The 27,771-nt window shown below is 32.6% G+C and overlaps 2 protein-coding genes and 1 long non-coding RNA gene across 3 annotated transcripts; 2 read left to right on the top strand and 1 right to left on the bottom strand.

The window, feature by feature from the left end:
• Positions 1-373: 373 nt before the first annotated feature.
• Positions 374-2,750, bottom strand: LOC129287448 (protein ACCELERATED CELL DEATH 6-like). The gene is made up of 3 exons (XM_054923601.1): positions 1,932-2,750; positions 1,295-1,833; positions 374-1,122 (listed from the first exon to the last, which is right to left on the bottom strand). The coding sequence occupies exons 1-3, from the start codon at positions 2,695-2,697 to the stop codon at positions 793-795; spliced, it is 1,635 nt and encodes a 544-aa protein (XP_054779576.1). The 5' UTR covers positions 2,698-2,750; the 3' UTR covers positions 374-792.
• A 16,112-nt stretch (positions 2,751-18,862) lies between these two features.
• On the top strand, positions 18,863-20,413 carry LOC129289683 (uncharacterized). The gene is made up of 3 exons (XR_008588187.1): positions 18,863-19,036; positions 19,701-19,766; positions 20,315-20,413. It is a non-coding gene; the product is annotated as an uncharacterized LOC129289683 (long non-coding RNA).
• Positions 20,414-21,523: 1,110 nt separating this feature from the next.
• On the top strand, positions 21,524-27,477 carry LOC129289682 (uncharacterized). Its single transcript, XM_054926492.1, has 2 exons — positions 21,524-22,109; positions 27,352-27,477. Exons 1-2 carry the CDS (start codon positions 21,641-21,643, stop codon positions 27,384-27,386), a joined length of 504 nt encoding a protein of 167 aa, XP_054782467.1. The 5' UTR covers positions 21,524-21,640; the 3' UTR covers positions 27,387-27,477.
• Positions 27,478-27,771: the final 294 nt, after the last annotated feature.

Genomic DNA, 27,771 nt, shown 5'->3' with positions numbered 1-27,771 from the left:
GGACTAAGCAAAACTCTTAAAAGAATATTATATTGTGGTTCGGAAGAAGTATAGTAAGTTTTACTACACGAATGAATTGGTTTTTACTTTCAAAAAATTACATCAAAATCCCAAGCGTGGTCCAAGTTATTTAGTTAAAACAATCCAACAAATAAAATTAAAAATTTTGCAATAATAATATCTAACATGTATAGAAGGATAAGGTAATGAATGATGAGCTTGAAAGATTTTCAACTCAGTGAACCAGGAATTAATACCGCTGCTTTGGTCACACATAATAAAGAATGGGAACCATGGAAAGAGTGTTAGGAATTAATGCCGGCACTAATTATCAATGTTATATTGTTATTAGAATTGGAACAAACTAGCCGGCTCGACCGGTTTCACTGGGAACCAAACATATGTCCGATCTTGATAGATGCCAAAACTGCTAGAGAATTTACAAGATATGTGGCTCATGAGTTTCACTAATCTGATTTCCTACATCACCTTGATCCCCTTGGTTGACTTTTCCACCGACTGGATCGCCGATCAAATCATCATCCCAACCATAAAATAAAAAAATAATCAGTCTTCTGGTCCAGAAAATAGTTTTCATTGGACGCAGTCCTGTGACGTAAGTTGACACGATTAAAGGATAGGCGATGATTCCAATAACATATGCAATATATAGAAGATAACCTTCCAAAATCGTCATTAAAGCAAATAGAAATGCGACGGTCATGGCTATTATAGCCAAACAAACTAAAAACGAAGCAGCCTTATACATTCCTTCTGCAGAACGACGATCATTCAGTGGGACGAATATAAGAATAACAACTCCGAGGAATGAGCTATACATAGCAATCGTGTCCCAAGCAATGAACACCTTGAAAAAGAATCATTGTTCAAAACTGCCTTGCCTCTTTCTTTTGGCTTTGAGTACTCAGAAGAGTTAAACCCACCTGGCACTGTGATACCAGCTGCAAATGTCACTGTGGCTATCAATATGGCCACAAGCATCAGTGTGTTGGCTGCTTTTTTAGCATTCCTTTCTGTATTCCTTGATGCAACAAGTCGTTCACTCAAGTAATTGGCCTTTACGGGGACGCCAGCCCTCCTTAAAATCGAATCTGCTATACTCTGCATAGTAATCAAATCGCATCATATGTATATCTTTACATGCATGCTCTGTTAAAAATATATATATATATATACACATATTGTTATATAGAACAACATTAATTATAGAATCGAAGATAAAAATACTTGATAAAAGGAAGAAATAGTTTATATATGTACTTATCATTGTTACCTCATCATATGTCATTGGAATTTTACACTTCATCTGAACAATACCTCGAGCTGTTAAACCTTTGTTATTCTCAAGGTTCACATTGATTCTTTTGTCTTGTGACAAATGGTATAGACACCAAAGACGCAGTTCTTCTGAAGCCAAATGCAGTGGGGTATCTCCATTATGGTCTTTCTCATTCACAGTTTCAGGACGGATCTTTGGATTTCCCAATAAATGCTTCACCATCTTGTTCTGTCCTCTCGTTGCCGCCATGTGAAGAATGTTTTGACCTTCATTATTGAGCCAAAGTCCAACATCAAACCATTCTAGTTCGAGAAATTTTTTGACCACCTTAACATGGCCCATTTTACAGGCAAGGTGAACTGGAAGATTGCCCTCTGAGTTTCGTTTAAAAGCAATCATCTTAGACTTGTCTAACATTATACCAACACCTTCCACATAACCAGCATGTGCTGCATGATGAAGGGGGCTGTTTCCCATCTCATCTCTCTGATATATTAGCTCTTCTTTCCGATCCACTATCCTTTTCAATAGATCTGCAGTAGAAAAACAAGCATATATAAAAAAGGTGAAAGAGAATCAAACACAAAAACGCTAGGCTAATTAATTAATTAATTAGTAAATGCACACAAACCACGTTTTCGTTTTGATATGGCGGCATGAAGTGGAGAGTCTCCATTTGAAATGTCGTTGACTGAGCTAAATGGAATTTGCAAGAGACGCTCAAGAACTTCCGCATTCTGTGTCAGGGCTGCCAAATACATTGGTGATTTACAACCATGCTCGGAGTTCCAAGTCCAATAGGAAGCCTGCTGATCTGTAGGAGTGTGTTCCTGACTTAAAAGGACATTAACTCCCGCAAGATGCTCGGACAGAACTGCCTCGTGCAAAGCTGTGTTGCCATAATTATTCTTTGATGTTACAAATTGACCAACGTCATTCAATTCGATCAACTCAGATGGAATGAGCTCTTTACATTTGGACAGAATGACATTCATTGCTTCAATATTCTTAGCCCTGGCAGCAACATGGAGGGGACTGTCACCTTTCCTGTTTCTGTTATTCAAAAGCGCAGGAGATTGTTGAGCAATCAGCTCTACAACTTCTGCTTTCCCGAATTCAGCAGCAACATGGAGCAACGAATCATCTGAGGGAGAAACCTGATTGAAGATGATTGACACATGAAATTGGTTTTGTGTACATACCTTCTCCAATTCATTGACAAAGGTATCTAAATCTGTATTCCCATCACGAACAACCTTGTACAGCTCGTAATCCAAAATGTCTTCATTGTTGTCACCAAGTCTCCGATGATCAATTGATGCACTGAACTGCCTGTTCTTGAGCTGACGTACCCTTTCGTAGCATCGCTCCCTTCGGCCGGAATCTCTCTCTTCCATGGGAATTTAATATGATTGAGATTTCTCTGTGCGAACCAAAATGTTAAAGCTAGTAATTGTTTACCCAAGTGCAATTTAATTCAGCATAAGGGAACTTGTATATATATACTAACTATGCAACTCATGTCAATTCAACTACGTACAAATTAGACAATTTTGACGCTTTCTTCCCACAAAATGATTGGAACATTTAGAATCTTTTTAATACCAGATAAAAAATTCATTTTAAAAATAAAAATATTTTTATTTGTAGTTCCCAATGAATTTTATAGGAGCTATTTTAATTAGGCCCAAGTAACTCACAGGGAGTCACTTGGACCAGTCAAGAGGTTTGACAAGAAATAGGTGGAACAGAAGCAAGTGGAGCAAAGATATTGATTGGGCAAAAGAAGGGACAAAAAACTTTGTGGAATTTTTATATTTGAAAAGGAACAAAGACAGATGGTCAAAAAAAAAAAAAAAAAAAGGGAACAAAGGCAAAGTGCATGTCCTATCATGGGGTTTGGATTTTGATCAAGTACGATGGGGAAAAACCGTGTCCGGATTTCGTGGACGTAGAAAAGTCGTAATTGTCATTGAAAGGAATCCAATTTAATATGATATAATTTTACAATTTTAGAATTAAAACATTCTTTTTTTTTTTTTAAGAAATAAATGAACCTAATTGAGAGCAAAATGAATTGGAAACCAGCACTTGGTCTGGTTTAATTAACTCTCAGAACCAAAATGTTAGAGCTCTTAATTGTTTGTCCAAATGTACAATTTAATTCAACAGAAGGGATGCAACACGTGTCAATTCCAGGACGTACAAATTAAAATTAGACAATTTTGACGCCTTCTTCCCACAAAGTGACGGGAACATTTAGAATTTTTTAACACCAGAATAAACAATCAATTTTAAAAATAAAAATATTTTTATTTGTAGTTCCCAGTGAATTTTATTGGAGCTATATTAATTAGGTCCAACCAACTCAGATGGAGTCACTTAGACCAGTCATGACCTTTGTTTAGAAGAACAAGCGCGGAGTGCTTTTTAGCATACTTTGAAGACTGTGTTTTGCCAGATCAGAAATGGTTAGACAATTTTTGTGCGTTCCTCCCACAAAATTCTGTCAGATTAGACAATTTTTATGCGTTCCTTCCACAAAATTATTGGAATATTAAGAATCTCTTTAATTAAAAAAAGAGGGAGAATTACATATAAGTTTTAAATAAAAAAATTAATTACCACAAATTTCAGCCAGTTATAAATAGAGAAAGTTAACGCATTGAGGAAACAATCATTCTTTTTCTTTGGGACATGTGTGTGTGTGTGTGTTTGTAATTATGCCCTATGAATGTTGAAACTAACTTTCTGGGAATGTACACCTGTAAAGTCTCCTAGAAAATGTATCTAACTTGCTATGAAAATTGTTAGGTACTAGTGCTTTGTCGCAATTAAAACGTAGGGCCATACTTTTTATCGTCGGTGAGAAGATGTTAAGGACACTCACAATTACATTATTGACCATGCATGTCAGAGCAGTTATTAATTTACTAGACACGTTAAAGGTACTTAATCAATTTCTAAACCAATCTATCATGATAACTAAAAGATAACCAAGCATATTACAGGTTATTATTGTAAAAAGAAAAATAAAAAAAGGAAATGATTATTTTTTCTCAGGGGTATGTTTGTAATTCTGCCATAGAAAGCATATTTTTTACATTTATATGGTAGACAATAAAGTGACAAGTCGATGCAGAAGGACGAGAACGAGAAAATAGATATATTTAAACGGAAAGACAACTTTTTTTTTTTTAGTCTGGAAGTTAGTTTAAATATGACAAATCGTGAAACATGATAGTTTAAATATGACAAATCGTGAAACATGATTGATTTCAATGTCGAGGACAAGGAATGAATAGATACAGGATACCAACAATAGACACAAAATCTAAGGACCTTTGGCAAATTATGAAATTCATCTGGTCTTATTAATAAGGCTAAGAGACTATAGAGTATGTATTTTGATCTTACTTATTGGATGTCTCAATAATTATTATGTACATTTTTACTATTTTATCTTTATTAAATATTAAAAAAGTTATTAAATGCTAGAGTATTTTATATTTAAACAATATAGTTCTCTAGTTATATTTATAAATTACTTTCAATATTAGTAGTAGAGCCACAACCTAGGGCAGGGGATGCAGGATAATTTAATAAAAATTAATATTTTTTAAAATATAATAATTATTAAATGTGACTAAAATAATAGTGACATAAATAGATTGATTATCATTTCTTTCTTAAAAATTACATTCAACAAGTTGATATGATCTTTTATGTATATATGCTCTTTATATCATATGTAAATCATTAAACTATTTTATATTAATAAGTTTTTGAACTTAAATATTTTTATTTAGTTTAGAGGTGCAAAATATCAAAAATAAAAGATGCATAGTTGTAAAATTTATATCACATACTTGTATATTTTCCAAGTGCCGTGCATTTGCCCCCTCACTATCATGTGGCTCTGCCAATATTCAACATGTTTTATTAGAATAAAAGGAAACCTCAAAACAGCTAACTTTATATTAAAATTTAATAAGTTATTAATGTAATTTGTTTCTATTAAATATAAATATTTTACAAAACATTTTTTCTCCAACATTAAATTGAGAGTAAAAGGGTAAATTTTGTTGAAAATTTAATCACATTAGGACAAAAAAATATTATTACTTTGCCATATAAATAGGACCTAAAGGAGTATATTGAATAGGAGTAAAGTTAAAAATTTATTAAATTTTAAAACATAATTAATGAGGCTTAATATTTTCTTTTGTTCTGGAGAAAATGTTAGAATTGATTTATAAATAAAATTAGATGGAGTATTTGTTCATAACTTATGAAGAAAATAGGAGAATTCTAGGAAACAAATTAATTGCGAAGTTTGGGGAGGTGTAAGCAACATCTCCAAGAAGACTTTTGCCCGTTTGGGTAGGCGTTTATAATCGATAATGGGAATCTATACCATGGTTTTCGTTTTAGTTATTTTTCTAAAGAAAAAGGCTAAACTTTTTATTTTTTATATCATCAGCTTCGTCCTCTTGCCAAATACATGTATATATATATAGTTTTATTTTTATATAAATTTAATTAATATTATAATATATTATAATTTAAATTTACAATTAATCAGTATGTAATTACATGTTAAATAATTATATAAATATTGAATGGATAACTATTATACATATTTTATTTCCTAAATAGAGTTCAACAAATTTAATAATATTACATAAAATATTATTAATATTTATATTTTAAAAAGTAATGTCCTTTATTACAATTTGCAAGATTAAAATTGATTTTGACTAAAATTATCCAAACATTGATATTTAAGAAATAATATCTAATTTAAAATTAATATTTAATTTTATTAAAATTAATTTTAAAAAATAATATCCAAACACAATCATGTTATGTCATAATCAATTATAATAAAAATTAATCATATTAATAAAATTTTTTAATTAAAATCCAAGCACACCCTTAAAATGTCAATTATGAGTGCAGTTGATTTAATATTAGAAGTTTCACATGAAATAAAATCAAGTTAAATATATATATATATATATATATAGACAAATGAAGTTATTACTTTAGGATTTTTGTTTAAAATTTTGGTTTGAATCCACTTGTAAATATGCATTGCTATCCTCAAAGTTTCGAACTTCTACATCCTACAAAAGAAATACTCCCTATAATTTTATTTATAAATCACTTTTATTATTTTCATTGAAATCAAGAAAAATCTTAAATTTTATTAATTTGATTTAAAATTTCAACAAGTTTTTAACTTTATCCCTATTAGATATACCTACTTTAAAATAAAATACCTTAATATTTAATAAACTTTTCTACATTTAATAGAAATAAAATAATAAAGATAAATATAATAATTATTAAAATATTTTATAAATAGAATTAAAATAAATATTTTTATTTATTTTATAAATAAATTATAAATCGAAAATCGCCCTCCGGGGGGGGGGGGTTCTTGAGACGGTTTAACGCACGTAAATGAAAGACAAAATGACAGGTGAGACCGTGAGAGGTTTGAGCACACTTAAATGAAAGACAAAATGACATATGGACCCGATAAAGACATTTAAAATATTTTACCTAAAAAAAAAAGACGTTGAAAATACTGTATAAAAAAAATGTTGAAACCAACTTTCTGGGAATGTACACAGTCTCCCAGAAAGTGCATCTAACTTTTCTATGAAAATTGTTACGCATAGCATTTGTTACAAGTAAAATTAATATAAGAGATTATTTGACACCTATACAAAATATGAAGTTATTAAAAAAGCAGTTTGAAGAAATGAATCTTGCACCCAGTTGAATGCTCTCAGAGGCAATGGATTTGAATAAATGAAAGCAGGATTTCAAAGCGTCTAAGCCATCAGTGACTGCCAGCATTAACATAATGTAACTGAAATAAGATAATAACAATAATATGTTGTAACTACAATAGTCAATAGCAGCATCACTGTTGTCAATAGTTATTTTTTTTATTATTTATAGATATCTTTATATTATTATAAACCCATTTATTTAAGATTAAAAAAATATTTTTAAATACTTTATAAATTTTATAAAAAATATTCTTTTGTATAAATTTTATAACAAGCATGCATTATTTTATGTTTGATTATAATAATAAAAAAGTAATTATTAATTAATTATTTTTAAATTTTATGATATCTTTCTTGATTTTTTTATAAAAATAATTTATTATTATATTATTTTAAAATTTTATAATATTTTTGCGTATTTTATCTTTTTAAAATACTCTCTCTCATTTATCATATAAGATTATTTTTAAAAATTACTCAAATTAATTTATTAAAATAATCAGATATTTTTTTTAAACAAATATCATAAAAACTCAAAATAATTTTTTAAAGAAAATAATTAATTTTTTATGAAATAAATTAAAACAAATACGTCCACAATCAAATACTTAATGTAGACATTTTTTTTAAATAAAATTTAAGCATCAATATATCACGTCATGAGATAGTATTCCTTTTTACTGAACCAAACGCTTTAGTCTTACATTCTGCGCTTGCAGGAGACATCTGAACTTTCTTTATCTTTTACGGGCATTAATTGTGTTGTCACCCATCCTGTCCCCTTACGCAGCGGTCCCCCATCTTTTACTTTCTTCCTTTGACTTTATCTTTTGAACAGTTCTTTTTCTTTTTGTTTAATGAAATATTTGACTTTCATTAAAAAAACCATTAAAAAAAAAGGAGGGAGCCAATCCCACTAAGTTACAAGTGCCTTGACCCCTATTAATAGTTAATTGTTTGACCCTATTAATAGTTAATTGTTCTAGTAATAATACACCCCCTCCTCCTACAAGAGGTATCAGGTTCAAACCCAATATGTTAGTATGTTTGCATGGGTGTACGTTGTCTTTTCTTATAAAAAAGGATTATGTTAGGGATGAATTTTTTTTTTTAAATAATAGCATCACAGGTTTCTGAAAAGTGGTAGACCCCAGACGTCCAGTATTGGACTTATCTTTGGGCTAGGCATGTGTGGACGTGGATTGGCCCGTAGGGATAAGTGAATCTTTGTTCTATCATCCCCCCCTCAAATGAGAGGGTTGTATAACCAAGCCAAGTTTGTTACACAGTGAGATAAACTGAGTAGAGCCAAGAGGTCTAGTGAGACAGCCTCCAAGTTGATCTTCTAAAAGCAACATAGCGTTTCTCATGTGACCAGCAAGGACATGATCACAGACAGATAAAGTGAGCATCAATTTCAACATGTTTTGTATGCGCATGAAAGACAGGCAGCGTGGTAATTAAAATATAACCAATCATAGTTGAGGTTATCATGAAGTAAAAGAATTTAGGAAAAATTAATTTTTTAGTCCTTCAATTTTTAACTCACTTATAATTCAATTCCTTAATTATAACTCATTGCGACTCAATCCCTCAATTATAACTCGTTGCGACTCAATTCCTCAATTTTTGATTCACTTATAATTCGGTCCTTATTTTTTAATTTTTTTAAAAAATTTCCTTATCAAATAAGAGGGATAAAAGAAATGTTCATATATTGTTCTAAAATATCTTCCTCTTACTCTTTGATGTAAGATCTAAATTAACATAAAAATAGAGAATTAAAAAAAGTTGAGGGATTAAATTATAAATGATTCAAAAGTTAAGGGACTGAGTCATAGGCGAGTCATAGTTGAGGGATTGAGTTACAAGTAAATTAAAAATTTGAGGACTAAAATATTAATTTTTTCAAGAATTTACCATAGTTAAAAATAAGCACACTATAGTAGAAAAGGATTATCTAAGCTTTAAAGTCTACTATGCTTGAAAAGAGTATGACTTATGATTTTAAATAAAAAATAATTACCCTACCAAAGTAGAAAATCTACCATGATGGAAAAGAATCAAACTAGTGATAATTAAGGTCTATAATATAAAAGAAATAAACCAATATGGAAAAGATCAACTAAGTTAAAATAGTTTTAAAATAGATTTAAGAAGTTAACATTTTCAAAAAAATGGGATCCCAAATCTAAAATCCATCCGATTCATGAAAGCAAGTTAAGATCCTTTTAAATAAGACTAAAATACATGTGGGAAGCATGGCAATAACTTAAGAGAAAAGAAGGCTAATAACAACCAGGGGATTGTATACGAAACTTGACTTGAGAGAACAGAAATATAGAACAATGATTATAGTTGCTGCCTATTGGAGGGAAGACATAATCAGAAAGATAGAAAGGAATAATAATGGATGAAATATAAGAAAGTCATCAGGGTTTATGAGAGAGAGAGTGTGGGGGAAAGTGACAGAGTGAATGGGAAAAAGTATTTTCAGGCTTGATTTGGATAAGGGAGAAAATGGGAGGAACATAGGGAATAGAGAATACTAGGTGGGAAATCTTCTAAAAAATTTTCTTTCCATCCAAACCTATGGTTTAGCCCTATAAGAATAATGACATAATGTCCCAAACACCCTATAAGAATAACCAAAGGATTTGGGTGCACAATGCAGAAGGCTGCCCTTAAGTCTCCATCATTTTACTATGTGATTTTAGATAACACATGATCATAGATATTGATAGCACAGTGCATGACCAAAAATACAGAAGCCTGCCCTTTCCTTTGTTTCGGTATCTTATGGAATGAAATAAAAGGGTTTAGTAGAATTATTAGTTTTAAAGCATCTCTCATAAGTTTGAATTGCATGTTGCTTTTGGCTTTAAGCAAACGTTGCTTATATTTGAAGCCATATGGTTTTCTGAACATCAGGTATGAACATCCTCTTCTGATTGAGGGAAGATAAAAGTGTGAATGGGTTCTTCTCGATCACAGTGCACGCACCTCCGGCTAAGACTTCTGGGACAAGTAAGTGAGAAGCCTATTTCCCTGGATTCCATGTGGGTGCAAAATTGAGGGTATAAACAAATGTTTGATTCTCACAACTGAACTCTCCCGTACCAATGCTTATAAGTAGCCTGTTTCGGTCGCAAATCGCTACAACAATTTCTGTTTGTCCTAATCCAATTTCCCAATTTTCTTTGAATGAACCAAACTTAGAAATGAAAAACATCATCCTGGTATTCTCTCTTTTGAATGAAGTTACTCAAAAAGCAGTTTAATCCATTTGCGTTTCTTTAGTTTGGCAAAAGAAGATGAAATGTATGCAATCCATTATTTTATGTTTGTAAGTATTCCTAATGCTTCGTGTATAAGCTATTCCCTTAAATGTTGGCCGGTGAATTGAGAATCTTTGATTGATCAGTTGTAGAATACATGAGAATGTACGGCACCCGGAACTTGGACCTTTTTTTATTTTATTTTATTTTATTTTATTTTTAAAATCAGATAGATCTTGGACATTTTTCTGTGTACAGTTGGTTTTGAAATTCAGCATCATGCCTGTGTACAACATGTTTGTCTTCTGTTCTGTTTCTCGCTTGTCTTTTGTAGTTGGATGACTGTCATAATTCCAGTGGTGCCTGAGTGCAAGATTTTGATTGTTATTATGCTATTGTGCAAATACAAATCAAGAACATCTCATTTTCCTTTTGTAGTTGGATGATTGTCATAATTAATTAATTAATATCAATTAAAAGAGTCAAACCAAATTTATTCATTCATGTGGCTTAACTTGAGATCTTCATGGATCACATGGAGGGGTTTCTCTCCTACCAATCCCTCCTGCTGTACTTCTAACTTTCTCACCATTAGATCTCAACTTCAATTGTTGAGATCTTGTGTATAATAAAATTATTATTATAACACTAAAAAATAAAATAAAATAAATAAATTTAAACTATTAAATTTTATATTATATTTCTTATAAAATAAATTTATTATTTAATGTTATGATAATAATTTTATAATATATTAGATCTCTACTATTGAAGTAGAGATCTAATGGTAGGAAAGTTAGGAGGAGGGAAGTCAACTTTTGCATGGAGAGGCATAATATTTTGAACTCGCTGAGGGAATCCCTCTACTGTCCCTCCCATGAGGGGCAATTAATTTTAATGATCCATATTTAAAATATTTATTTTTTATATTTATTAAGAAATTATAAAAATTTTTAATAAACATATTTCAGTACTAATTTTGGAAGTCCAGATTTAATATGAAGGTCTAAACTAGTAATTAGATTTAATAATTTTTTTAATTTTTATAAATTGACTATCTAGATATATTTTAAATGGTGCGGATTTAATATTAAAATTTTAAAATATAAATATTAAATTTAGACTACTTATATTAAATCTGGACCATTTAGACTAGTAATTAAATTCAAAGCTAAAGTATACATTTAGTCCCTTAACTTTACACAATATTTTATTTTAATCCCTTAACTTTATAAAGTGTCTTTCTAGTCCTTTAACCCTAATACTGCTAATTTTATCTGAAAAAATTTTTATATTGAACTTTCAAATTTTGATAAAATATTCTCAAATATTGATGTAAAAATTTAATTTTTTTAAATAATAATAATTGACACAACAAATAATTATTTAAAACTAACGATGGTTAAAGGACTAAAAAAATTCTTTACAAAGTTAAAGGACAAAATTAAAACTTTATATCAAGTTAGAAGATTAAAAGTATACTTTAACTTAAATTTAATAATTTTTTAATTTTTATAAATTGATTATCCATATACATTGTGAATGGTGCAAATTTAATATTAAAATCATAAAAAATTAATATTAAATTTTGACCATTTATGTTAAATTTGCACCATCCATATTATAGATAAGATTTAATAAAATTTTTTATAATTTTAGTAAATATAAAATTAAAATTAAACTTAAAATTAAATTTTTAATCTGAGTCCTAATATTTCGGCATGGGTGCTTTTCTTGTCATATTTTATATAGAATGTATATTTTTCTTAAATAAAATTGTCATATTTTCTATGCAAAATCTTACACTTGGCAACATACTTGTCATAAATGATGTTAAATATAAATAAAGAGGATATTTAATTAAGTAAAAATAACTAAGAAAATCACAGATCCAAAAATCATAAATTGAATAAATGCATCTAAAAAAATAAATGGTTTTGTTAACAACATGAAAAGTAAATAAAATATAAAGCAATGTTTCGCCTAAAAGAAACAAAAAAATAAATAATATAGAAAAGTTTACAATATACACTAGTGCATAAAAGACTTTTAACAACGGTTATTTTAAATTTTTAATGTCAGTTGTCAAGGAGAAGTGAAAAAAAAAGTGAAAAGTAGACTTTTAACGTCGGTTATTTAACTGATGTCAAAAATCACTTTTCACATCGGTTATATAACTAACTGATGTGGAAAGTCTACAAAAATCAATTGAATTATTTTTAAAAAAATTAACTTTTAACAACAATTATTTCAAAATTATTGTTAAAAATAGTTTTAACCACGGTTATTCCAAATAACTGTTGTTAAAAGTCACTTTTAAATAACAACAGTTATTTGGAATAACCATGATTAAAATTATTTTTAACAATGGCTTTTAAATAACCGTTGTTAAAAGTTAATTTTTTTAAAAAATTATTTATTTATTTTTTAACATAAAGAACTTAAAACTTGTAAATCTTTTTTCTTAAAATAGGACATCCTAAAATTTTAATAATCACAAAATTATATCTAGCAACAATAAAAAATATCTATTGGAAACATAATTCTAAAACCTTAAATATCAAAATTACACAATAAAATTTATCACAATAAATTTAATTCTTCCTATAAAGTATAAATTTCACTTCATTAAAAACTCCAAAAAAAGAAAAGAATTTCAATTTCTCCCCAACATATGAGAAAAATAAAAAATAAAAAATACAAAGAACAAAAATAAAAATGTGAAGATAATAATTCAAATCTAACTACTATAATTTTTATAAATCAATAAAAAATAGAAAAATAACAATGAGACTTACTTGGAATTTATTGAAGAAGAAAATACAACTCAAAGAACTTAAAGTAACACCTAACAATGAAGAATGAGGAGAGAGCAACCATCCACTGAAAAAAAATTACATCTAAAGAAGATCCACCTACAATGGGAGAAGAGGGAATAAGGAAGAAAGCAAATGGAGATCCAAAATCAAAAAACTCACTTGTGTAATATCCTCCTTATTTTATCCCATAATTAAGACCAAAATTCCAAATAATTAGGAAAATGAGCCAATAGTAATCATCAAATATAGAATTTTCATTGGTTAACAAAAATGAGGGCCCTAAGATTATAAATCTAAAGTCAAATCAAGTCTTGCAAAAAGGCAAAACAAAGTTTGCAAATATGCGGAATCAAGAGATTATCACATAAGTGGTTACATTGGTGCAAAAATCTGAAAAAGAAAAATTCTGAAAATTTTTAAGGCGTGCGTTGCAGCTCGTTGAACTTGTGCCACGGCATGTTCGCTTTTGTGACATGCGCCGTGGCTCGTGATGCCAAACGCCGTGGTGCAAGTGTACGAATTTTGATAGTGAGTTTTGCTATCAATTTGACAACTTTAAGGCCAACTTCCGACACGCCCCAAATCTCCATTTGGCGTTCGAATGATGTGAACTAAGAGTCTACTAAAAGCTCTTTCTGAACTCTAACTAATGACATTAGTCTCAGGCTCAAATTATTTTTAAAACAAAAATTGAAAACCCTTTTCAAAACTTACACCTTTACCTCCACTTTCACAAATTTTAAGTGTCTTAACCCAAAACCAAGGACCAATGGCCACTAACACCAAATGACTACATACAACTCAACAAAATTAACTTACGCAAAGTACCAAAACACAAGAAATATTTTCAAATTAAATTTTTACTACTCAACCCCTTAACTCAAAATTATTGGAAGGGGGAGTTTACCACAATTTTCATTAAGATTTCCAAATCATCACATAATATTCACTACCCTCACTTACATTAGTATTTTGGCCCTATCAACATAACACATAATAATCAACTCTCTCCCTAAGGCCCAAAATACCATTACAATTTACCTTTCACTTAATGCAAGTAAGTAACAAAAAGGGAAATCCTAGTTGGCAATCGAAATTGTCATACATATAAATTACCCAAAATAAAGAGGCCTATTACAAATGGATCATGATCCTAAGCCTCGGGTTGTTTTTCTTTGTCCACACTTCTTGAGCTATTCCTTGAAATATTGAAGATAGGGGTGAGTACAACTATTCAGTAACCAAGGTCCGACTAGCCCATACTAATGCATAACAATTAGTTTAAATGCAAATGGTAGTAAATATTATTACTTAAACTCATGAGAAACATTTGAAATAAGAATTCTCAACTTAGCTCATATAATGGCATTCACTTGGAAAAATAATGCCTTTAGCATCTTTCAATAAATAAAATTGCTCACATAATTTATTGAAAAGCCTAATGGCAAAGATTATTACTCAACTCAACATATCCACACTATGGATTCAATATAGACAACAAGTGCCTTTTCTCACTATATGCATGATCACACCTCCCTTATATCCTTCTTATTCCTCTGACACGAAACTGTGGGCTATAACTCAATGGAATAGTCTATGTTTCTTGACTTCCTTAGCCTAAACACTCGTGAGGGAATTACCAGGCTAAGGTGTACCCATCTTACCTATGGATCACGGTTTCCCCTATTTATCTCACCATAGGGTGTTATACATCTTAGACTAGCTTCCTCATTGAACCGGTGGATGGCTAGCTAGGTTTGAGTCCCTCGTTGAACTAGTGGGACGATATGAATAGAATCAATTTAGGCTGTCCATCATACGGATCCCTTACCACGTGGATTTATCATCTATTCTGCTTCCTAGGTGAACTCCCGCCTCTCTAGATTATGCCATGGATATTCATGCAATAATTCACACATATACAATTCATAGAACTTCACATTATACAATCATTGGACTTCTCAACACATTTCATGGAACTTCAAAAACAAACAAGTTATTGAACTCCAAATCCATAATCATTGTACCTCACACTTTCAAAATCATTGAACTTCCCTATTCTTGTACATCATTAAACTCCTTCTAAACAAAGATTCATTTTGCTTCTCAATTTGTAGAAGTCATTGCACTCTCATTGAACAGTAATATGAAAATCCACCACTATTGTTCTTCAGGGAAATTTTGCATCATAAGGCATAAAACTCACAAATTTGATCTAGTGAATTTCTTCACAATTTAAGCCACACTTGCATTTCTTTTATTTTATACACTTCAAATGATAATTCATAAATCAATAAACCAATAGTCACACACAAGCAAAAGATAGAATTTTTTCAGTTACTTCAAACCTTTGAAAGGTCAAAGGTTTCACTTTCAACTATTCACTCCTGAAGCTTTCAAGAAGCTTGAATGCTGCTAATGGTAATTACACTACAAGCATTTACCATGCAAAACATCAATATCTATTTTGAGCTATCTTCTATTAATATTTCATCATTTTTTAAAACTCAAGCTTTACTCTAAACTCATGTAGAAGTACCCATAAGGTTTTTTAGCTTCCTTTAACCCTCATTTATAACATTAAACTCTTAAATGAGCATTAATGAAGCCGCATTATTCCCAACCACTAAATTTATGAGATTTTCAGACATTTAATGTCCTCCAACCACCAATCATCATAAAACTATAAATATCAAGTTTACTTAGCTCAATCTATCCCATTAATTCTATTTTAGTTAATGGGTTTGGACCTATAACCTCTATGGACCAAAAATTACTATTAAAATCAAACCCTAACCTCTACCATCAAGAAAATAGAAGAAAAGATGAAAATTTAAGCTACGAAGCTTACTTTTAGTGTTTATGAGATTCAAATTACTCCCAACAATTAGTTTCTTCAAGCCATAGCTCAGCTTTTTTGCCACTCTCTTGTACTCTTTTATTTCTTCTTCTTTTTCATTTCAGATTCGCGACTTAATACTGCAAAATTCTGGCCATGCGCTGCGACGGACGCACAATGTGCCATGGCGCATGGCACAGAGAGCTTCTTTCAAGCATGATGGCATGCATGTGTTGTGGCAGACCAACCACAAGCCACGGCACGTGGCACAGAATCACTCCCTTAAGAAATTCTTCCTCTTCTATCCCCAAGTGACCCGATTCTCCTTTGAACCCATGTTTAGAACTGAAATCGAGATCAAACACGCTCGTTAGGCTCTCTGGCCACATACCTCAAAGATTCACTTTACTAATCTATTCAAGCTTAATTAATCTAGGTTTAAAATTGAGGATGTTACAACTTGAACCCACACACAAGAGATGGTAATGATGGATTTGCTCCAAAGATGAAGATTGATAACAACAAAGCTTCTCAGAGACAAAAATGGGCAAAGGTTGAAGTTTTAAAGGCTAGACGAGTTCAGCAAGAGAGAACTTGAGAAGAGAGAGAAAGAGGGAAAATAGAAATGATTGTTCGAATGAGGAGCAAAATGCGGAGGAATTAAATTTAAAGAGAAACAACATCAGTTTTTTGAAAAACTAATGTTGTTTCTCTTTTCAATGTCGGTTCTATAAAAATTGACGTTGAAAATTTTCAAATTTCCCCTTTTTTATTTTTTAAGATTTTTAATGTCGGTTATTTGAATAACCGACTTGGAATATACTTTTAATGTCAGTTATTTATATAACTGATGTTAAAACTTTTTACCTTATTTACAAAATTGCCACTATCCTTTCTTTTTTTACAACCGATTTTTAATTAACCAACGTTAAAAAGCGATGTAAAAAGAGATTTTTTAGTAGTGACATGTCCCTCAATATCTCTTATTCTACCGTACTAATGGAACAAAAAAAAAAACATTGGAAATGAAAATTTTATAAGATATCTAGCTCAGGAGTTTCCTTAATTTGATTTCTTGCATCACCTTGATTCACTTGGTGGACTTCACTAACTGGATCGCCATTCAAATTATCATTCCAACCATGATGTACAAAAAGAATCAGTTCCAAGATAAAAGAGGAAGAAACAAAATATGTTGCCTGAAAGGTTCCTGACACGTAGACGTATGTTACTATGATGACATAAACGAGAATGAGAATGTTTGCAATAAAAGTTATAGCAGTCATAAGGAGACTATCAGTGCCCAAAATCAAAGTTATACTAGATATAAATGTGCTGGTCATGGTCATCATAGCAACATAAACACAAATGAAAGCAGCCATGTACATTCCTTTTGCAAAATGACGATCACTCAGCGGGACCGGTATGAGAACAACAACACAGAGTAGTGAACTATACAAAGCTACTGTGTCAAAACAAAATGAACACCTTGAACGATGTATGATTGTTTAGAAGTGCCATGCCTCTTTCTTGCGGTTTTGGGTACTCGGAAGAGTTAAACCCCCCAGGCACTGTGAAACCAGCTGCAAATGTCACTGTGGCTATCAGTATGGCCACAAGCATCAGTGTGTTGGCTGCTTCCTTAACATTCCTTTGTCTTTTCAGGGTTGCTTCCTTAACATTCCTTTCTGTATTGGTGGATGCGATCTGTCGTTCACTAAAGTCATTGGTATTTAGGGGCACACCAGCTCTTCCTAAATCTAATCTGCCAGACTTTGCATGGAAATCAAATCACACACACACACATGCTTTTATAGAACAAGAATAGAGAGAGAAAAACACACACACACCTGCTTTTATAGAACTAGAATAGAGAGAGAAAAAAAAGAATAGAGAAAGAAAGTAGAGACAAAAGAGGGTAGAGATAGAAAGAAGGTAGAGACAAGAAAAGAGAAGCAAATTAATATCAATTCTTATTCATTCAAAAAACCATACAAAGCAAAAACGTTGAGGGGATATTTATATACTTTAACCAAACTCTAGAAATAAAAGTATTATTAGCATAATATTCTACAAATCCTAATTATTAAGTGCAAATATTCTAAACTAATTTAAAAGATAACTTGGTAATCTAAAAGATTGCATTTATTCAAATCAAATATTAAAATCATTTTAATAAAATAAAAACCTCAAATTTAATTAATTCCATATCCCATCACAAAGATATATAAATATATCTCTAAAAAATTTAGAAAATAGAAGAAATAGTTGATAGATGCTTATTGAACTTATTACCTCATGATATGTCATGGGAATTTTACACTTCTTAACAATATATCGAGCTGTTAAACCTTTGTTATTCTTAAGGTTCACATTGATTTTTTTGTTTCGTGACAAATGGTATAGAGACCAAAGACACAGTTTTGCTGTAGCCAAATGCAGTGGGGTATCTCTGTAACATCCTGATTTTTATATAATAAAGAAATTGTGGAATTTAGGTTTTGAGGAAAAAATGATAATAATAGGAATTTATATTATTTGAGGTTATTTAGAAATAATATTATGATTAGGTATTTAATTATGAATTTAAAAATTTAAATTTAAAACCACATAAGCAATATTTAGTTAAGATATAATACATAAATAATTTTTTTTGTGTGTTAAAAAAAAAAGAGAAGGTAGAAGGAACAAAAAAAAGGGGGGGTGGAAGGTTGTTGTTTCTAAGTCCCACATTGGTTAGATGAGGGAAGAGAAGAGGTGCCTTCATGTATAAAAAGGAGGGGGGGTGTGCATTAGGAAGCATGAGAGGCTAAGATGCAATTTAGAGAAAATTGCAACTTTGGGCCCAAAGGTTTGAATAATTAAATTCAAACCTATAGTTTTTTTTAATATAATTTTGGGACTCACAATCCCATTTTTATATTATTTTTCTCTCTTCCTCTCACGTTGCTCGGCGTTTTCTCGCAAGGGGGGTTATTTTCTTTTTTCTTCAGGTATGTTCTAACTTTCCTGTTTAGATTAGCATTTAAAAATTTATTTAATTACAAAATTAATTTTATAGTTATTTTCTAAATAATATTAGCTTTCTAGTGATATGATTATTTTGTAGGATAGAGTAAATATTTTGATTAGGATTTTTCTATAGGATAGTTAATCTGATGATATGATGGATTAAAAATATAGGTTAAAATTCTTAGGGATATAGTAAATATTATAGAATATTTTCTTAAGGTTGAAACTCATGTTTAAGAATTTTTGAGTTAAAATCTAGATCTATATGGTTGAATTTATGTGGAATCTGAGATGTAGGGATAAATCTATGATTATTAAATATTTATTTAAGTATGAATAGGTATTTTTGAGGTTATAGAAAGGTGATTTGAGGCTTCAGGATAATTCTAAAATTTTTAATTTATTTTTGGATGAATTTTTAGAATGTAGAAGGATGAAATTGTGATACTAGAAGTGAATTGAGGATAAAAAAAAAATAGTTCATTAGGGTACGAGAATTTTAGAAAAGAATTTGGGAAGTTAAATGAGGCATAAATCTTAAATTAGTGTTAATATGGACTATAGATTTAAGACTTTCTAACTCTTTAAATTAGAGTTATTTATTTTAATGTAAAATTAATATAGTATTGTGAAATAATTATGTAGATTATATTGACAAAGATAGTGGTGAAAAAGGAGTTGTGAAGGGGAACTTGTTATTCAAGACACAAGGTAACCATTATTAATGTGTTGTGATGAGTGTGTTTGTGAATGGTTATGTGTTGTTTTGTTGTTTGGAAAAATTATGAATTATTGAAAATAAATACTGTATATACTTGTTTGAAATTATTGCCAAGTGGGTTAAAAATTTATTTTTGTTTATCATGATGAGATATTATTGTTCGGATATATTCCTGTTTGGATATTTGAATGATGCATGACTTGTCAGGGTATTTTAATGTATGGTGTTAATGGGAATTTCTGTTCGGTTAATTATTACCACGTGGTAAGCCCTCATTGGACCCAATGAGTGGCGTGTCGCTTGGTCCAACTCACCTTTGGCCGGGTGATTTGGCGTCCGAGCATGGTGAAAGGAGGATATAAGGTGCAGTCATGCAATTAAATACTTGTTCGGTTTGTTTGAAAATATTGTTCGGTTAAATGTTTTGTGTGCCCACTTAGCAATCGCATGATTAGTTACATCCGCATGCATCATTACATATTAATTTTTGGTTACTGAGACTTTTAAGTCTCATTCCCCGTGGTTAATATTTTTACAGGAGCGAATCCGGCCGAGAAAGCACCAGAGGTGTAATTATGGTGTATGAGACACCATCTTTTACGTTGCCTCTTATTTTGGATTATACAATGTATCTTGTGCCAACTTAGGACATATCTTGTCTATGGAGCATGTAAACTCTAATCCTTTTTATTAAATGCATTTATATGTCCAAGAGGATTATGTCTGTCCCTTTGATTCATGACCTAATTTAAATAACATGCTATGAGGATCATGTCTGTCCCTCATGGTTCTAATTGCTTTTTGAGATATTTTAAGACCTGTGGTATATTGTCTTGGATGTATCATGGTAGAAATTTTTCTACCATGATAAGGGTATGATAAGGGTTCAATGAAAAAAAAATGATTTCTTGAATTAATAACTTGCGAAAAATCGGTTTGTAAATTTGAGGGTGTTACATATTGGTATCAGAGCATATAGTCGGTTGGCAATATACATTGTTATGGTGCTTCTCATTGTATGGCCATGATATAGCTAGGCTAATTTTATTATTTATATCTTGTATCCTTTAGGAGGGGAGAGAAAATGCCTGTTACTCGTGGTAACTCAGGATTCCAACATGAGCACCTGCCACCGCCACTGCCAAATGAGGAGCCTGACTTGGCGGAATTAAGAATGCTTGTAAAAACATTAACAGACAAGGTTCAAGGATACGAACAAGAGTTGACGGAGCTAAAGAGGCAAAAGGTAACTGAAAATGGAGATAGGGCTCATGTTGAGAGTCATGTGGGGGAAGGCAGTTCCTCACATCCTGCCACTCTGAGAGATCATGAGTCTAGAAGGAAAGAAATTAGGCAGGAGGAACAGAGAGCCCCACCGACCATTACTGATGTGTGGGAAACTGTTAGGAAGTTTAACCCTCCTACGTTTGATGGTAACCTTAAACCATCCGTGGTAGAGGAATGGGTGAAGAGACTCGAATCCATCTTTCGAGTAGTCACATGCACCAGCAATCAAAAAGTACAAGTAGCATTAGTGCTCCTAGTGAAAGGAGCAAGAGATTGGTGGGAGACAGCAGGGCCCAGGGATGATTCTACACTCACCTGGGAGGAATTCAAGGAAAAATTATTCAGGCATTACTTTCCATCAGAGTTAAGGTCTGAGAAGGAAGCGGAATTCCATGCCTTTAAGCAAGGGAACCTCGATGAGGACACATTCATTGCTAAGTTTCAGGAGTTATCTAGATACTCCACGTACCTGCAGTATAGGGATGATTCCGAATGGAAGGCTAAGCGCTTATTGGAGAAGGCTAGACCAGAATTGAGGGAACAATTGGCTCATCTAGATATCCGAGATTATGATGAAATGTGCATAAAACTACAAGTAGTAGCTCGCAGTAAGAAGGAGGTTGAGAGAGAGAAGAGGGGTTATTCATATAGTAGACCCCCAACCTACCCTCGACCCACCGGAGGCATTATGAAGAAAAACCATCAGGGTTCGAGTAGCTCATGGAACCAAGGAAGGCAGAAGGGTCCATTTCAAAGGGGCCAAGGACAGAGGAGCTATCATAGTAGTTATTACGGGTCACAGAGGAGCCCAACAGTATCTACCCCTGCCCCGAGTACAGCGAGCTCTCAACAGTGCACTAAATGCGGGCGTCGTCATTTCGGACAGTGCTGGGTCTGTTACATTTGTGGGAAACCCGGTCACATTGCAAAGTTTTGTGGGGACAACCAGGGCTCAAATATGAAGAACCCTTCCCAACATCCTACTGTCTCTGGTCGTGTGTTTGCTCTTACTCAGGACACCATGAACTCCCCAGATGCCATTAGAGGTAACATCAAAATCCTTCATCATGATATTGTTGCACTATTTGATTCGGGTGCTACACACTCTTTTATTTCTGAAACTTGTGTAAAGAACCTTGATTTGCCTGTGTGTATTTTACCGTTTGATATGAATGTGTCTACTCCTGCGGGAGAATCTGTGAGGACCGCTAAGGCATGCCTTAACCTAGTAGTCGAGTTTAAAAATAGGAAAACAACTATGGACTTAATTATCCTACCACTGAGAGGTATGGATGTAATTGTGGGAATGAATTGGATGGCTGCAAATGGTGCTATCCTAGATTGTAGAGAGAGGAGTGTGTCTTTATCTTCTTTGTCGGTGACCCCAGTCGAGACTCAAGATCATGTTTTCTTGTCGGCGGCGCAAGTTGATAGATGTATGAAGAAGGGTTGCCAGGCCTACATGGTTTTCTTCTCTATCCAAGCTGAGATTGATGAAGGCGTGAAGAATATCCCAATTGTCAAAGAATTTGCGGATGTATTTCCAGACGAAGTCTCCGGTTTACCCCCAAAGCGCGAGGTAGAGTTCTCAATTGAATTGGTACCCGGTACAGGGCCAATTTCTAAGGCTCCTTATCGGATGTCCCCTTCAGAGTTAGCGAAACTGAAAAGCAAATCGAAGAGCTACTTGAGAAGGGTTTCATCAGACCGAGTGTTTCACCTTGGGGATCTCCAGTCCTTTTTGTAAAGAAGAAGGACGGAAGCCTCCGATTGTGCATTGATTATAGACAATTGAACAAAGTAACCATCAAGAACAAATATCCACTTCCGAGAATCGATGATTTGCTGGATCAGCTTGTGGGATCCGCAGTTTTCTCAAAGATTGACTTAAGGTCAGGGTACCACCAATTGAGAGTGAGAGCAGAGGATATACCTAAGACAGCATTTCGGACGAGATATGGGCATTATGAATTCATGGTGATGCCGTTTGGACTTACGAATGCTCCTGCGGTATTCATGGATTACATGAATAGGATCTTTCGACCCTATTTAGATAAGTTTGTAGTAGTGTTTATTGATGACATTCTTATTTATTCAAAGGATGAGGAGGCTCATGGTGAACATTTAAGAATCGTCTTGCAAGTTTTGAGGGAACATAAGCTTTATGCCAAATTAAGCAAGTGTGAATTTTGGCTCCAAGAAGTAAAGTTTTTGGGCCATGTTGTGTCCAGAGATGGAGTTGCGGTGGATCCTAGCAAGATTGATGCAGTGATGAAGTGGGAACAGCCAAAATCTGTTACAGAGATACGAAGCTTTTTAGGTCTAGCAGGTTATTATCGTCGCTTTATTAAGGGATTTTCGCAAATTGCGATGCCCTTAACTAAGCTAACTAAGAAGGATGCCCCATTTATTTGGACTGACAAATGTGAAGCTGCTTTCCAAGAATTGAAAAAGAGGTTAACCACTACTCCAGTATTGACTATTCCTGACCCTGTGGTGCCGTACACTCTGTACACTGATGCTTCTTTAAAGGGTTTAGGATGTGTTTTGATGCAAAATGACCGAGTGGTTGCCTATTCCTCCAGACAGTTGAGACCACACGAGGAAAATTACCCTACTCATGATTTGGAGTTAGCTGCAGTTGTGTTTGCTCTAAGATATGGAGACACTACTTGTATGGATCTAAGTTTCAAATCTTCAGTGACCATAAGAGCCTGAAGTATTTATTTGATCAAAAAGAGCTTAATATGAGGCAGCGACGATGGATGGAATTTCTAAAGGATTATGACTTTGAATTACATTACCATCCGGGTAAGGCTAACGTGGTAGCTGATGCCTTAAGTAGAAAGACTATTCATGCTGCACATTTGATGGTTCATGAATATCATTTATGGAACAGTTTTCATGATGTTCCAGTAGATGTGATTGAACATCAAATGGCCGCACTCCAGGTAGCAGACTTTGAGAGCAAATTCTGGGAAGATCTCAGAGTCTCACAGCAAAGTGATGACTACTTAAGGAATATAAGGAAGGAGATAGTGGTAGGTAAGGCCCCAAATTTTACCATCTCTGAGGACACAGTGATGAAGTATAAAGGTAGAGTTTGTGTACCTAATGATCCAAGATTGAGGAATATCCTTTTAGAAGAAGCTCATAGGAGCAAATATACAATTCATCCCGGTATAACTAAAATGTACCATGATTTGAAGCGAGGTTGGTGGTGGCCAGGAATGAAGAAAGATGTAACTGAATTTGTTTCTAGATGTTTAACGTGTCAGAAGATAAAGATAGAACATCAGAAGCCAGCTGGAACACTGCAACCGTTAGATATTCCAAAGTGGAAATGGGATGATATTTCTATGGATTTCATCACTGGACTGCCAAGAACACCCTCGAGTAAGGATGCTATTTGGGTGATAGTAGACCGACTCACCAAATCAGCTCACTTTTGGCGATCAAGTTTACCTCTACATTAGAGAAATTTGCTGAGATATACATTAAGGAGATAGTTAGACTTCATGGTATACCCTCTAGAATTGTGTCAGATCGTGACCCAAGGTTCACTTCAAACTTTTGGGGTGCGCTACAGAAGGCTATGGGTACCAGACTGAGTTTTAGCACCGCATACCACCCCCAAACAGATGGACAAACAGAGAGGACGATCCAGACTTTGGAGGACATGTTGAGAGCTTGTGCCATTGAACTACCAGGTAGTTGGGATAATCATTTGCCATTAGCTGAATTTGCTTATAATAACAGCTATCATTCTAGTATTGGGATGGCGCCTTATGAGGCCTTGTATGGAAGGAAGTGTAGATCGCCTTTATGTTGGACAGAATTAAGTGAGAGGAGTATCATTGGTCCAGAAATTGTAGAGCAACCACCCAGAAGATTGCAATGATTAAGCAAAAATTGCTAACCGCTCAGAGCCGACAGAAGAGCTATGCTGATAAGAGGAGACGGCCGTTAGAGTTTGAAGTAGGAGATCATGTATTTTTGAAGGTTTCTCCAGTGACAGGCATTGGTAGATCCATTAAGGCAAAGAAATTGACACCTAGATTTATGGGCCCGTATGAGATCTTGGAGCGAATTGGATCTACTGCATATAGAGTTGCATTACCTCCACAGATTGCAGGTATCCATAATGTGTTCCACGTATCACAGTTGAAGAAGTACAACCCGGATCCCTCCCATGTTATTGAACCTGAAGAAGTAGAATTGAGGGAGAATTTGACCTTTAGATCCGAACCGGAGCGAATTGAGGACTTTAAGGACAAACAACTACGCAATAAGACCATCCGACTCGTGAAGGTGATTTGGAAGGGTGGAGCCCTAGGTGATGCTACTTGGGAGACCGAGGAGAGTATGAGGCGAGATTATCCACATTTATTTGCTTAGGTACATAGTTTCTAAGCTTATCTATTAAATTTTGAGGACAAAATTTCTAAAAGGAGGGGAGAATTGTAACATCCTGATTTTTATATAATAAAGAAATTGTGGAATTTAGGTTTTGAGGAAAAAAATGATAATAATAGGAATTTATATTATTTGAGGTTATTTAGAAATAATATTATGATTAGGTATTTAATTATGAATTTAAAAATTTAAATTTAAAACCACATAAGCAATATTTAGTTAAGATATAATACATAAATAATTTTTTTTATGTGTGTGTTAAAAAAAAAAGAGAAGGTAGAAGGAACAAAAAAAAGGGGGGGTGGAAGGTTGTTGTTTCTAAGTCCCACATTGGTTAGATGAGGGAAGAGAAGAGGTGCCTTCATGTATAAAAAGGAGGGGGTGTGTGCATTAGGAAGCATGAGAGGCTAAGATGCAATTTAGAGAAAATTGCAACTTTGGGCCCAAAGGTTTGAATAATTAAATTCAAACCTATAGTTTTTTTTTAATATAATTTTGGGACTCACAATCCCATTTTTATATTATTTTTTCTCTCTTCCTCTCACGTTGCTCGGCGTTTTCTCACAAGGGGGGATTATTTTCTTTTTTCTTCAGGTATGTTCTAACTTTCCTGTTTAGATTAGCATTTAAAAATTTATTTAATTACAAAATTAATTTATAGTTATTTTCTAAATAATATTAGCTTTCTAGTGATATGATTATTTTGTAGGATAGAGTAAATATTTTGATTAGGATTTTTCTATAGGATAGTTAATCTGATGATATGATGGATTAAAAATATAGGTTAAAATTCTTAGGGATATAGTAAATATTATAGAATATTTTCTTGAGGTTGAAACTCATGTTTAAGAATTTTTGAGTTAAAATCTAGATCTATATGGTTGAATTTATGTGGAATCTGAGATGTAGGGATAAACCTATGATTATTAAATATTTATTTAAGTATGAATAGGTATTTTTGAGGTTATAGAAAGGTGATTTGAGGCTTCAGGATAATTCTAAAATTTTTAATTTATTTTTGGATGAATTTTTAGAATGTAGAAGGATGAAATTGTGATACTAGAAGTGAATTGAGGATAAAAAAAAATAGTTCATTAGGGTACGAGAATTTTAGAAAAGAATTTGGGAAGTTAAATAAGGCATAAATCTTAAATTAGTGTTAATATGGACTATAGATTTAAGACTTTCTAACTCTTTAAATTAGAGTTATTTATTTTAATGTAAAATTAATATATAGTATTGTGAAATAATTATGTAGATTATATTGACAAAGATAGTGGTGAAAAAGGAGTTGTGAAGGGGAACTTGTTATTCAAGACACAAGGTAACCATTATTAATGTGTTGTGATGAGTGTGTTTGTGAATGGTTATGTGTTGTTTTTGTTGTTTGGAAAAATTATGAATTATTGAAAATAAATACTGTATATACTTGTTTGAAATTATTGCCAAGTGGGTTAAAAATTTATTTTTGTTTATCATGATGAGATATTATTGTTCGGATATATTCCTGTTTGGATATTTGAATGATGCATGACTTGTCAGGGTATTTTAATGTATGGTGTTAATGGGAATTTCTGTTCGGTTAATTATTACCACGTGGTAAGCCCTCATTGGACCCAATGAGTGGCGTGTCGCTTGGTCCAACTCACCTTTGGCCGGGTGATTTGGCGTCCGAGCATGGGAAAGGAGGATATAAGGTGCAGTCATGCAATTAAATACTTGTTCGGTTTGTTTGAAAATATTGTTCGGTTAAATGTTTTGTGTGCCCACTTAGCAATCGCATGATTAGTTACATCCGCATGCATCATTACATATTAATTTTTGGTTACTGAGACTTTTAAGTCTCATTCCCCGTGGTTAATATTTTTACAGGAGCGAATCCGGCCGAGAAAGCACCAGAGGTGTAATTATGGTGTATGAGACACCATCTTTTACGTTGCCTCTTATTTTGGATTATACAATGTATCTTGTGCCAACTTAGGACATATCTTGTCTATGGAGCATGTAAACTCTAATCCTTTTTATTAAATGCATTTATATGTCCAAGAGGATTATGTCTGTCCCTTTTGATTCATGACCTAATTTAAATAACATGCTATGAGGATCATGTCTGTCCCTCATGGTTCTAATTGCTTTTTGAGATATTTTAAGACCTGTGGTATATTGTCTTGGATGTATCATGGTAGAAATTTTTCTACCATGATAAGGGTATGATAAGGGTTCAATGAAAAAAAAAATGATTTCTTGAATTAATAACTTGCGAAAAATCGGTTTGTAAATTGAGGGTGTACA

This window comes from Prosopis cineraria, unplaced genomic scaffold (assembly GCF_029017545.1).
Source record: "Prosopis cineraria cultivar Desert tree isolate PC_DT_omini unplaced genomic scaffold, ASM2901754v1 PC12, whole genome shotgun sequence".
NCBI classification, from domain to species: domain Eukaryota; kingdom Viridiplantae; phylum Streptophyta; class Magnoliopsida; order Fabales; family Fabaceae; genus Prosopis; species Prosopis cineraria.
Note: the sequence above shows the minus strand (reverse complement) of the source record. Positions and strands in the feature narration are given on the sequence as shown.